Below are 14,029 nucleotides of genomic sequence, written 5' to 3'. Positions count from 1 at the left end.
ATAAATGCAAGCACTTTCTTTCTATATACTGCACTCTATATTTACTTTTTAATTGCTTTGCCAGATTGTCCAATCATTGAAGGCAATGAATGCACCATCACTGCAGGCTCCCTTTCTAATCACCCTGTTTATTCTGTCTCATTCATTGTAAACTTATGATGCCTATTTTTGAACAATGTGCAATACTTAACCTTTAAATTTAATTTGTTGTTTGTCCTCTCCGTTACATAACTGGTTTAATTCCTCTGCAAATATTTTACTGCCTTCTCTGTCTCTACAGTTCATTGTATTTTTGTATCATTGTCAAACTGATGAGTTTACATTTGGTTCTGATATCCATGTTTTTAATATAGATTAAGAACATCAAGAATCTATGCATCAGCTCCAGTCCATGCATCTCCATTGTACCTTTGCACTTCTCAACGATGCTCACTGTTTCATGTTGTTTAAATCAATTTCTTATCCAGCGCAATGTCCAACGAAAGATTCCTGCCTTTTAGTTTAATCTGTAGTATTTTACATGGAACGGTGAAAAAAAGCTTTCTCTCAGTTCAAACAAACGATATCATAGGAAGTTCCAGTATCTACTTGATTTGTAACATTCTCATAGAGTTTTATCAGGAATGTTTTCTGCTTCTAAATCTGTGCTAGCTATTTCTTATTAAATCATTTTTTGACAGATACTCTTCCAACCTACCCTTGTGTCTCCTGTGCTTCAGTTGGTAGCACTCTCACCTCTGAGTCAGAACGTTGTGGGTTCAAGTCCCACTCCAGAGACTTAAGCACCAAAATCTAGGCTAACACTCCAGTGCAGTACTGGCGGAGTGCTGCACTGTCAGATATGCTGTCTTTTTGATGAGATGTTAAACGGAGATCCCATCTGCTCTCTCAGATGGGCATAAAATATCCCACGGCACTATTTCGAAGAAGAGCAGAGGAGTTATCTCCAGTGTCCTGGCCAATATTTATCCCTGAATCAACATCACTTAAAAAACAAAACAGATTATCTGGTCATTATCACATTGCTGTTTGTGGGAGCTTGCTGTGTGCAAATTGGCTGCCTCGTTTCCTATTTTACAACAGAGACTACACTTCAAAAAGCACTTCATTGACTGTAAAGCACTGTGGGATGTCCTGGGGTCGTGAAAGGCGCTATATAAATGCAAGTTTTCTTCTTGTTACTCATTCGAAACCCTAGGATATCTGATCCAGAAGGCTCATGGACCCATAAACCATGTGGAATAATAAATCAAAATGATGGCTGCCCATCACAATATTCCACTTCTGCACTTAACCTTAGTTTGAGTGGGGAAAGGAAAGAAATTAGACTCACTTCAGAGTGGTTTTTCCACCAGGATTACTGTATATTGATGTGAGGATTGTGGGAGAGTTACTGGTCAGGCAGCTCTGTCCTCTGCCCCTCCCCCAGTGTTCTGTCCCAGCTAACTGTAACCTTGCTCTGGTGTTTTACAAACAGTGACTGGCTCAAATGTAAGGGGGCACAAGTTAAACATTAGACTGTTACAAGTAAAAGGGGAAATCAAGTTGTGGTGTACAGGGGAAGTCATCAGGGCAGACAGCGTTAATGGGGTTAATTCGATACATTTCTGAAGAGAAACTGATTGATATGATGAGACAGGGGTGTTTTAAGAAAAATGAATGGTTGTTGGGCTTAAAAAACATTTCCTTATGATCTTAAATGACAACAGCATCATATATTGACTAATATATCTATTCTGTACAAAAAGGATCATAAGTAAACAGTTTTTTTGGGGGGCTGCTATAACATGTTCGGCTATTGTGAATTCTGCCGTTTAAGGCCAATTTTATCCGATTATCGGTTCTGTCTCTAGAATTAGCTTCGCCAAAAGGCTTCTTTTCTCATTGTTGTTCTCGTGCATCTGATGTTTCGTTGACTGTCTCGTGATTCTATGTTTTTTTTTAGTGCCTTGCTCTCTGCTCTCACTGTATCTGAGGAGAGCAGGTTGTTTTATTTCCCAGGCTTTGGGAGTCTTTGCTGCGCTCAGCACAGACCACACACGAACTCTTGCCTATTGACCCAAATTAGCATGTAATGAACATGGTTATTGGGAAACGATCTGAGCAATCCGGACCTTTCTCTTAATCAATACAAAGCTGTCGACTTGTGCAGTCACCGTCTGCAAAGCAGGTTTTAAAGTCCCTGGGCCGTCAATAACAAATAGCATCCTCTGCTGGTGCCTGATCTCTCTTTGAATACAGTGAATGGCGGTAGTGTGGGACTCAGTGGGAAGTAGCCTGATCCTTTGTGAGATATTCATGTCTCTTGATTCCGGGAATCCAAGCAAAACCCTGATCACAGACAGTAGTCACTTTTTTTTTTAAATACCAGCGGCCCCTTAAAGAGACCGGCGCCATTTGTTGCACAACCTGACGAGAAGACGGAGATGACCTGAAATGAAAAAGTCCCAACAATTTTGTTCAAAAAAAAGTTTATTTGATTTGGACTCTTGTAAATAAACATCATATAGTTTTTCTGATTGTGTGCATCACTTTTCTTTAGCGAGTTCTAAAACCAACAAACTTTGTAACATAATGCAACTACAGTATTTAATTTTACTCATACACTGAATGGGAAGGAACTGTTACCCAGCGGAGTGCCATTTCTATCTAGCCCTCTGTACTAATGTTTACAGTAACTGTCCTCTTTCCGATTTCGCACTGAACCTTGGTTAGGTGTGCTTCGCGTCTTTCCACTGCCCCCCCCCCCCCCCCCCATCAATCGTCAGCAATGAGTTATGGATTAAATGGAGCCCACAAATCATTTATTATTAAAATAGGAGGTTTTAAAGTGACGCCAGAGATGGTTTGATAAACAGCATAGAGCGCAGGGTGACGCCATGGTCAAGGCGTGTCCTTTAGATTGATAATTGATGCCTTCAATCTTGCTGTGAATGTGGAACTGGGGAAGTTACGAGCCTAAAAGGTAGGAGATGCAGTCTATTTGCATTAGCGAATGGGGGAATACAAGATCTAGCCATGAGATCCCAAGTGAAACTGCAGCCCTGCCCCAGTGTCTCCTTCTTTGGCTGGGTGTCAGTTTCTGTCTCCTGTGAAGCGCCTTGGGACGTTTTACTGCATTAAAGGCGCTATATAAATGCAAGTTGTTGGTGGTGACTCTATATGCTGAGACGAACGAATTGAGTTCCCCCTACACCCCAGTGTGTTCCTTGGGGTGCACGTGCTGGGATCAAGTCATTTTTCGTAAGAACCTGATTGATTTCAGATTTGTTTCTCTATCGAATGTCACAACGAAATGCAACTGGAAACTGGAAGAAAATGCGCGATTTCCGGAGGTGCTGTTTGACAATTGAAACACATCAATGTAGTCAGGAGCCGAAACGAAACACAGTCTCAAATATCCGTAATATCTAATTGATAATTAAAAGCGCCCCGACCAATTTTACTTATTACCCCGTCCCAGAGACAGTGTCTGCGGCATCTCCATAATAGTCCCGAAATGGTCCTGTACTTTATCCCACCAAGTCGTCACCTGGAGCACCCCACCCAAAAAAAAACCATGTGATCAGATTATTAACATTTGTGATACATTTAAATCGGTGTCTGAGACTCTAGTCGTACTGTACCAATACTTAGGACGGCAAAGCAACTTAATTGCTAATTTTTTTTTCACGAAAGAATATATGCTGGCAGTTAACAAACTGAAATTTGTTAGGCGCCCAGATAAGTCAAGCTGAAAGGGAAGCAGCGCATAATCGGGCTCAAATGCGCTTTCAGCGCAGTGAGAAATTTGCTCCAATTCTGCTTTCCATTATGTAATATTTTGTGTTGATGTTTCAAAAAAGCAACGCTTTGCATCATTACCGCCAGTAATTCTGCGGGTGAAAGTCCTATTAGTTGGTACAGTAGGAGGGCAAACACGGCGATATTGTACATTTACACCGTGGCGTTTAGTTTAATTTCAATCAGTTATTAATACTGTGAATTATTACACCGCCCTGGCCATTTATTTTTCACGTGTTCCTGATACTCTTTGTCTGTCGACTTCAATAGTTGGGGGGGGGGAGGGGGGGACCTAAATACACCTCTATTTCTAAAATCTCGTTTTTTAATTTGAAGTGCCGCCTCTTTATACACAACCATTGCCCTGTGGCCGGATGTCCTGGAGTAGCACTTTCTACCTGTGTCAGCTGTTGTCCTCTGACCCCGTCACGTGCCTCATGCTGTTTTTTTTAAATCCCCTGATTTTTCATTCTGATTTTGATGACCTTTTTCTTGTAAGAAACAGCATTGTTTTTGAAAAAGAAAATCAAATGGAATAAGTGTCAGGGCTGATTATATCACTTGCTCTGATTAACTCGGTTTATAGATGATGGAACCGACCCCCCTGGTTTTCCATTTACACTTTCCTTCACCAAACATTACCCTGACCTGCAATCCGATGCAAAGTCATCCATTTTGCGAGTGCATCAAATGGACTGACTCGGCTCTCGGTCTGTAGAGTTGCATTAAACCCGTGTGTGTAACCAAAGGTTCCCTCCCTTTTAAACAGAGCGAACCCCGGTTCTGTTACCAGTTTCAATTCACTGTGCAACTGAGAACCGCCTCCAGCGCAACACTATTTTTCTCCTCTGTGGAGGCTGACACGTTCAGTCCAGCAGTGGGTGAACCCCATCAGCACATAATGGGACGCCAGAATTTCTATAGCAAGTTATTCCCGTTGTTCTTTTATAGCTTTGGCAGCCGCAGTGAGCTGAATGAAGAAACTGCAATTGGATTTGATATTCTCGTTAAAACTATACACCATTTAAACTCCCGATCTGAATACAAAAGCCCTTGTTTCCTTCTCATGGTCATTGATCAGTTTACTGAAGCAACAAAAAAAATGAGAAGATGCTTAATCAGTAAAATGTCCTCATAATGGTAATACATTATTTTGTCTAATCCCCTCCTAATTACTTTAATGTCGCTCCGTTACTTTTGAACAGCTTCCCAATATAATTCAGCGGATTGCTTCGAATCTGGAGCAGATTTTTGTTGTTGCTAATCCTTCTCTCAAACGCCGTAAATATTTGAATCTCAGAAATTGAAACCAACATGCCTCAATATCTAGCTGCTTGAATAATACACACCCAGTACAATCAAGCGTGGAGGGTCTAAACGGAATAATATGCTTCTTTGACCAGAAAAGGAACCGCTCAAAATGTTAATGACCCTTCATCATACTTTGTTCTTAAAGTGCACTGCTAGAATTTCTAATCTTCCCAAATACCAGGCGCGTCCCAACAGCCAAGTCTCGAAACAGAACGCCGCTCGCATTCGGTACAAAGGGACTGATTTCATCGACCATTATTCGGTTGTTGCATCGAGATCCCAAGGTGATTTTTTAAAAGGGTGGATCGGATTACAAATTTAATACCGTAATATATTATTTCAATCGCTCGCAACTATCATTTCTCACCAGGGTGGAGGCGGGAGGAGTCACAGTAATAACATCACCGCAACTAGTTAATCAATCGGTTGGAAAGTTACTGATAAAGTGTACACCGAGCTTGAATGTGCAGTTGGGTAATAAAACGCTGCAACACATCCGAGATAGGCTATGTAGCCAGTGTTACTGCCCCTGCGTGTTTTTCGAATCAGTGATTCAGCTTACGAGGCCAGAACGCCTCCATTTGTCAAGAAACTTTCCACCACCAGCCGAAACGCAGAGGATCACTTCTTGGAATTACCATGTAATTTATTAAACGCTAACGAATTAAAAAGATACCATACTGTTTTTTTTAATCCACAAACACAAATTCTGGCAACACTTGGCATTCAGACTCCACAAGATTCCAAACACGAGAAACGAAATCTATACATTAAAAACCAAGCCAGCGCTAATTTAAACTGATCTTTTTCTTATACAAAATGTATCTTACACATAAATATTCACAGTTCTTTTTTTTTTCCTGTTCGGTATTTAATACATGAGTTATTTACAAGTACCGGAGCGCCCATAGTCCCCTTCTCTCCCTTCCCACACACACAACTGAGCATCCACAGTCTCTGATCCCAATATATTTCTAGATACCTATCTTGGTATAAAAGTGTTCCACATCCGGAGGTGCCTGGTGCTGGAGATCAAATGCGCTCTGTCCTTTTGAGTAGAGGCATCATCAGCCATGAGAATTAGTGCTTAGCAGCGCCGGGGGCTTCTGATTAAATCTTCCCATAACTTATATAGACTATAAAAATATATACATCTCTGAAAATGTACAGAGAGAGTGGCAGAGAGAGAGAGAGAGCGTTTAGTGCTAGGTTCTGTAGGATTAGGAATATAAAGCTCCCCCATCTCCCCTTAGGAGCTTTCGTTTTCGCTTGTGTGGATGTGCAAAGCAGTGGGTTTGTGTTTCTTTAGTAACTGGGAGATCTTCTCGTCGTCGGAATTGGGATCCAGCGGCTTGTTGTAATCATCATCCTCGTCCTCGTTCTCCGAGGTGCCCTTCAGTCTCTCTGTCTCCGAGTCTTGTTTTTTCTTGGCTGTTGCCATCTCCGCCGCGTGTTTCTTCCTCCATTTCGTCCGCCTGTTCTGGAACCAAACCTGAATTGAAAGAATGGCAATTTCCCCGGTTTGTCAACAATTGAAGGAATGCGAGGATTGGTTTACAAAGAGACACTCTATATAAACACACACACACACAGACAAAACACTTTCTCGACTCGCCTTTTGCAAACTATCAGCAGACTTCCCACAGACGCCCCCGAGCAGGTAGCGCCCCTGTCAGCAATGTTTAGCAGATTTATTTTCGTTCTCAGATTAAGGGTGGCAATTTTGACATTTGTACCGACTGCCGAGAGCTCCGGTTTGGACTTGGGATAATTTGAGAACTCACACTGGGAGGAGAATTTACAAACTCTGCTGCAGGCCAATCCTCCACCTCAGGACTGTCGTGCCCCGGATAGTTTTCGCAGTTATGCTGCTAAGCATGTTGCTAAGCACACACAAAACCCACTTTGTATGAGCGCAAAAGTTACCGTATTAATTCAAGAGGCGCTTTGGAGAGAATGACGTTTTTGGATTAGCTTTAATTGTGATACCGTGTATTTAAATATGGCTTATCCTTACCAGGTATAATTATGCATGTTTTAGAATATTGATCATGCACTATTAAACTGCTTCTCCGCCCTATCTGTAGGAACTGTGCGCGCCCACATATACTATTCATGGAGATAAATTAAACACTGAGACAGTTTAATCTTTACTTAAAAGCACATCAAAATAAGTTATTTATATCCTAGTATTAAGGTGCGAAGGGCTATTTATCGTTCCTTTAAAATGAGATAGATTACAATTTGTAATGTTCTATTAATAATTATAACAGATTAACGCACCACATATACACAACCCTTGCCCTACATTTTTTTATAGATATTTAGTTGTGGTATCATCAACTTTTCTTTAATTGTTGGTGTGGTGGAAGCTCTTTAAAAAAAAATCAGAGATGCCAATCTTTTGGCAGAATAAATGTCTAAACCATTGCGCTACATGTCCCTGAACAGATACACGAGTAAGGCAACCCGCACATTTGCAGATCAGACACTGCTACCGATTGCTACTTGAAAAAAGGAAGACAAATTATATGTCAGGAAAAAAAAGCTCTACCCATTCAATCAGCAACGGGCAATATCTAAACAAGGCGAGTGCACCGTGCTCCTTTAGATTAAATCGCAGTGCTACAAAAGATGATTTAAATTTGTTCTCCAACAATAAATGCTAAATTAAGATATTTCTGTGGTACAAAGGACAGGAAACAGTGGTTTATGTAAAAAAAAACACCAGTCTGTATCAGCTCGCACAGCAGCGACGGGTTATTAAAATATTTAAAATTTAATCGGCAGCATTTTTAAAGTGTATATTTTCCTAATCTTATTAGATCAAATATATGTGTTGTGAATCTATTTTTTTCCCAATGAAAGCCGTTATATTTCCCACTTGACGCGCTACCTCTTCGACATTTCTCAGTCTTCACTGCATTGTAATACGTGCTGGCAACACTCATAAGAACCATTCAAGATTTGTCAAGGCAATCCTACCTTGACTTGACTCTCCGTCATCCCCAGCGAATATGCTAGTCGCGCCCTTTCAGGTCCAGCTAAATATTTCGTTTGTTCAAAAGTTTTTTCCAATGCGAAAATTTGTTGTCCCGAGAATGTGGGTCTGGTGTGTTTTCTCTTGCCGTCTTTATCAATCAGCATAGCGCCCTGATCTGAAATGAGATAGCGTTAAGAGTCTTAAACTACAAATAATATTTGCTAGCCAGATTTCAGTAAAACGCGGTGAAAAGGATTACAGATGCACCATTCAAATTGGAACAGGGCGGCATAATATGATAAATCTGCACATTTCACGTTGTCATGATAAGAAAAACTAATATGAAGTTTTTGTAAACTGGCAATTGGCCAAATCAACACTTCTTTAGACAAATAAAACAACCTCTATAATTATATTTCTCACCGAGCAGGCTAACTGTGCGTTTGAGGCACATTCTTTTAATTTGACAACTCTATCTCTCCATATTGTTAGATAGTGACGGATAATATAGATGCACTGTTATTAATTCGATCCGAATGTTTACTATTAAAATAATACAAACATAATCAATCATTAAGCTTAGTTTTATTGGGAAATGTATTTACAAAACTTTGATGTTTGCCAAAAGAGTAATTAAAATGAACGGATCGAAATAATCAGCCAAAATGTGCAATAATATAATAGTTCTTTTCTAAAATATGACTGGTTGAAAGAAGACGAGGAGAAGCTTGTACTTACGCGGTGAGCAGCCCAGCCTGGCGTCTCTCCAAGGTGGACTCTGCATGACTCCCGGCCAGAAGATGGGAGTCCTGCCCGGCAACTCAGCCAGTGGTTTGGGATATCGGGCCACCGCCGCGGCCGCCGCCGCTGCCGCGGCCGCCGCGCCGGGGCTGAAGTACATGCCCGCCGGCGGGGGGCTGAGACTGGTGTTAAAACGAGGGATTCCCGTAAGCAAAGTAGAAGCGACCCCGCCTCCTCCTCCTCCGCCGCCGCCCCCGCCTCCCACGCCCGGGAACATCAGCGGCCGGTTGAGTATGTCGTTGATGCCGTGAGGAGTAGCGGAGGCGAGTTGCTGTGTCAGGAACCCGGGCAAGCTGGACTTACACTTGAACCCGCCGGCGGAGGCGGCGCTGATGATCCCGGGCGGGCTGGAGGAGGACGACGAGATGGAAGGACCTCCGGCTTCTCCACCGGCCCCGGGCTGCATGGAGTAAGGGTACAGGGGGTTCTTCATCTCGGTCATACTGTGCAGGGCCGCTAAAGGCGGACTGCTCAACACAAACGCACTCTGCCGGGTCCCATCCATCTGCCCGACCGCTATCATTACCAAAAGTGGTCGGATTCAGCCACAAGTTCTCACAAGAAAAGGGGAGGGAAGAGAGAATTACAAAAAAACACAGCAGCAGTTTCACTTCTATTCAGATCAAGTCCAAAAAAAGATCCAGTTTTTTTCTCTCTCCCCTTCTGAGCCTTTTCACCTTTTACAGGGAGGGAATATTTGCTTTTCTTTAAAAAAAATAGAGACAAAACAAAACGATGAAAACAAACAAATCGGCTGTTAAATTCCCAGGTGCGGTGACGGGATTTTTTTGGGGAGGTTTGCTTCTGTCTCTCAAAATTTTTTATGCATTTTGGTTTAAAGAAAAAGATGATACTTATTGAGCTCTCGCCTTGCCGCCCCAGATGAAACAGCCTGAGGTAATAAAACACTCTCATTACTTCAGGCGTTTTCTATCTGAGCTGCCTTGAGGGGGAAAGTGCAAAAAAACTTTACTGCTGTCAATCAAAGCAGCCGGGGCGAAGCGGGACCGGCGCCGGGTGATTGGACAAAATTGCCGTGACGCGGCACCCTCTTGCCAAACCACCTCCTCTTAATTGGCTGACGAATGAAGCCCGCCCTTGCATAAATTTGCATATTTAAAGAAACTGACCAGAAAATGGTTTGAAACTACAATAGCGTGTAAGAGAAGGGGGTGTAAAGTCCAAATGACCCTTTATTTAGGAGCTTGGAGAGAAAAAAACATCTGTCGGCGACTTGTTTTGTTAAACTAATCTAAGGTTCGGATTATGTTTCAAGAATTGCATTGACCTGAAATATCCCGTTTAAAAACACTCTCTCGCTGGAATAAGCACCCGCAACGCGCATTGTTTTGTGTTCAGATGTTAATTGGGTAACATACGTTTCCCAAGGAATGTGTAAATTAAATTGTTTTTAATTAAACAACCGTAAATGTAGCAATAACACACAGGCGACAGATGCCAGCAGGGTCGAACGCGTGTCGGGGACGAGCTGCTCTGGGTCCCACCATTCACGGCTAAATGTTTCTGATAGGGTGAAGTAATCTGAAGTTATTTGAACATAATTACAGGAACAAAAGCACAACATCTGCTTTGAACTAACCTTTAGTTCTTTCGATATCATAAAATCATCCGTGTTTTGCCGTTATATCATGGCACCCTGTAAATTAAAACTGTGATTTTTCGAGAAAAATTATACAATTGTTTTCAAATGAGATATGATGCAATAAAGTCAGACATGGATTAATGAAGCAATGTGATGGTAATGTATGCTTGGACTGATTTTTTTTCCTAAGGGCTGTTTATTCAGAATCAGGCGTTTATGGAGAATAGTCAATATTTCTCCTCGGTGACCGCTTTCTTTTCAGAAAGACAGCGTTGTAGTCACCTTTACGCCGTTAAATGGGTTTCATAAACGACCGAGACTTGAGGCTTCCAGAAGTTTAAAAAGCTGAATATATGTGTCCGTGATTAACTGTTCTGAGTGCCATCTGAAACTCTGTCGATATTATAATTAGTCGCTGGCAACAGAGTACAAATGGTGAAAATGAACTGAATATATTCAAACCCTTCCCTCCCTCCAACCACCACTGCCGGTTCGGTGCAAGCGATCATTTATCGGTTCTTTGCGATCGTTTGTTTTATCAATGACAATGCAATCGGTAAAAGATAAATCAGTATCTCTACTTGCTTAAAACAGAGCAAGCGCAATATACTGATGGCCGCATAGAGCTCTGAATTAAAAGATCAGGGGATAAAGTGAATAACTTCCGAAATTTTCGGTCGTGCTTTATACGGCCTTGTACACATCTAAAAATACAGATGGACATTTTATATGTTACAGAAAATGACGTTGGTGAAATCCCATTCAACGGAGTAAATCCATTTTACTATTGTTAAGCGAGTTAACACACGTTTTTAGGAAATGTACTTTAGTAAACTTTGGATAGACTGCTAGTTTATTTATATCTTATATATATGTTAACTACACGTAATGGCACTGAACATCAGAGGGACGTGCCCGCATACACCTTCCCTTTGTAAAGACGCCAAATTCCTTTACTTGTTGGTAAAGTTGGAAAAAGTTAATGCAACTATGCAGCTGCTATTTACAGAAAGTATTTTTATGTAGGTAGAGTTACATAAATGTGTATTTGGGTAAATCAGTGTTCTTTATCGTGGGCGACACAAAGTAGAAGCACATAGCTTATGCTCAATATAGCATATATTTATAATCTATGCATACATACCCTATATTCTATAGATGAATGTAGATATGGATATTTTATATATATAACTTAAGCCCCCCAACCATAAACCAAAGCTGTATTTGTTACTGTAACATTTAAGTACTATGTATTTCGGAAGCATATTTGCTTTATTATCAATAACAGGTTTTGTGAACGATTCCGATGACAGAAAAAAGTGAGACATTTCTTTTATATTTTATGTCACTTTGCTTGATGAGATTTTGTGATATATTTGATATCTGCCGGAGATATGCCTTGTGAGTGACATCGGGTTTCAGCGCTCACCGCTCGTCCTACAACAGTCCACGGTGCCTCTCCGTCCGGACTTCGGCGCCTCTGACTTCTCAAGTCCTTTGGGCGCTGCAGTGAATTGAACTGAGTCTGGGGGCACTGCCGCCAATGGTACTGTCCAGGATGGTGATCATAAACTTCTACACCGCACGCAGGAACTACCGCGCCTCTTTTCGTTTCTACAGACCGGGAACATGTTTTTAGTTAACTAAAACCTTTTCCCACGACGAAAACAAAAAGCGCTGGAATTGCACCAGAAGTCGATCAGCTGCGGGTCGTGACATTTCACCAGAAATAGACTTTACTCGAAATGCCGTCGTTTTGGGGTTCTTTAAATGAGACATTTGGAGCTATATAAGCTATGAAGCTACCTAATGCAATAGTCATCTTCGCATGCGAATTGTCAGCTAATTTTAATTCAAAATAAATGGCTGTTAACTTTGGAAAGCCTTTTTGCAATGTGTTAGAAAGAAATGTATAATTTGTTTAGAACTGCAGATTGCTTAGACAATGGAGAGAAATTCGAGCATGAATATAGTATTAAAAGGTGCGCATTAACTGATTTGCATTAACTGTAGCACATTGGATGGACGGATTGATGCTCAGCGCTCACTTGGACCCACCTCACTTGTAGAGTTGCAGCAGCGGCGCTGAGTCGCTCATATCGCGACACCTAGCGGGCAAAGGCAGCGGCGCAGCCTGGACGGATCGCCTTATTTTCCGTGTGGAACCGGGTCTTTGGAAACCAAACAGCAACTTGGCAGCATTAAAGTACAGCGTCCGTGCAAGATCTATGAAAACCGGAGCTAGCAGGAGGGATTTTTTTTAAACATTTTTTTTTTCATCAGCATAAACTCGGAGGATGCTGGGCTCTTTTGACTCGGTTTGGATCTCGGATCGGTCACTAGATATCTATCGCCGGTATTTAGCTGGGATCAGGAACTAAGCTTGGTATAAACTGTATATTGAATACTTCACTGCCTTTAGGGCGGCAATTCCAAAGTTTATATATTATGCCGAAACGATTTGACTTTTTTTCCCTTATTGTTTCCAAACAGAGAGAGAGCGTAGTGATTTGAATCCACTCATTGTGGAGTATGCTCTATTTGGAAGAAGCGAACTTTAGTCAAGTTTTGTCTTATCAAGTCTTGCCGATCCTGGTTGCATTGAAGGTTAAATCTGCGTATAGTGCAGTATAGTGCAGCGCCTAACAAGACATAACATCACACCTCCCAATATTTAGCAGAAAGTCTCATTTGTTTTTTTTCGTGTGAGACACAGGCTGATTGCAGTTGGAGGCGAGTTTGCAGGCTGGCGATTCAAAGGAGGTGTGTTCGCGTTAATGATTACTTAATTATTAACCGCAATAATCTGTTATTCACTCCCTGCAAAAGTGAACGGCCCTTAGTTTTCCTACTGGAGTCAATAAGGTCAGAATCGTCTGACGAAGAGTCCATAGAAGACTGTGACCAGAGAGCTAATCTGGAATCCGGATCGCATAATCGATGTGGCGCATCAAAAATTCCAGGAGAATATCAGCAGCAATAACATTAAAAAAACAACTCGGTAAAGGTGCGAAGGATGGAAGGCGTCAAGATACGGGGTTGAAAATGTGATGAAGTCCTTGTTTATTTCATTAATCTTTAAAATATTGTCCTCTTTCCCCTTACAGTTAGCGACGCAAGCACAGCAGAGCAGAGGTACCTTAACAATTTGGGGCATTTAAAATCATGTTGTCTTTGAGTTTTATTTACATTGCCGTTACATAACATCTGGAGGGAGCCGCCACAAGTGATCAACAATACTTATTGTCAAAACATTTCATGTGGGGTTTAATCGACCAGCGGGCCCAATAAACAAAATAAAAAACCTGTATGTTTTATATGCCAGAAATAATGTTGTTTAAAGGACATTATCCAGGATTCCACCCTGGGGTCCGAGAACAGCGAAACACCATTGGATCAAAATCTGTCCTGCTAACCTTCAATCCCGATCTTTGCATGTTATGACCGACCGACTGTTCATTTGCTGTATACTCACTCTTGCACTGGGTTTCACCTAGGTTAATAGCCCCTTTTATGTTCTGTTGTTTGGTTGGATTGGCCAGGTTGTA

The 14,029-nt window shown here is 41.6% G+C and overlaps 1 protein-coding gene across 1 annotated transcript; it reads right to left on the bottom strand.

Moving 5' to 3' along the window:
• Positions 1 to 6,343: 6,343 nt before the first annotated feature.
• Positions 6,344 to 9,401, bottom strand: nkx6.1 (NK6 homeobox 1). The gene is made up of 3 exons (XM_070865922.1): positions 8,816 to 9,401; positions 8,080 to 8,252; positions 6,344 to 6,586 (listed from the first exon to the last, which is right to left on the bottom strand). The coding sequence occupies exons 1-3, from the start codon at positions 9,399 to 9,401 to the stop codon at positions 6,344 to 6,346; spliced, it is 1,002 nt and encodes a 333-aa protein (XP_070722023.1).
• Between the last annotated feature and the right edge of the window lie 4,628 nt (positions 9,402 to 14,029).

The sequence above is a fragment of the Pristiophorus japonicus genome, chromosome 2 (assembly GCF_044704955.1).
Source record: "Pristiophorus japonicus isolate sPriJap1 chromosome 2, sPriJap1.hap1, whole genome shotgun sequence".
NCBI lineage: Eukaryota > Metazoa > Chordata > Chondrichthyes > Pristiophoridae > Pristiophorus > Pristiophorus japonicus.
Note: the sequence above shows the minus strand (reverse complement) of the source record. Positions and strands in the feature narration are given on the sequence as shown.

Coding starts and splice junctions, on each gene's coding strand:
- nkx6.1 (XM_070865922.1), bottom strand. CDS start 9,401: ATGATAGCGGTCGGGCAGATGGATGGGACCCGGCAGAGTGCGTTTGTG. Junction 8,253..8,815: donor CAGGCTGGGCTGCTCACCGC/GTAAGTACAAGC, acceptor ATCTCATTTCAG/ATCAGGGCGCTATGCTGATT. Junction 6,587..8,079: donor TGACGGAGAGTCAAGTCAAG/GTAGGATTGCCT, acceptor CTTTCAATTCAG/GTTTGGTTCCAGAACAGGCG.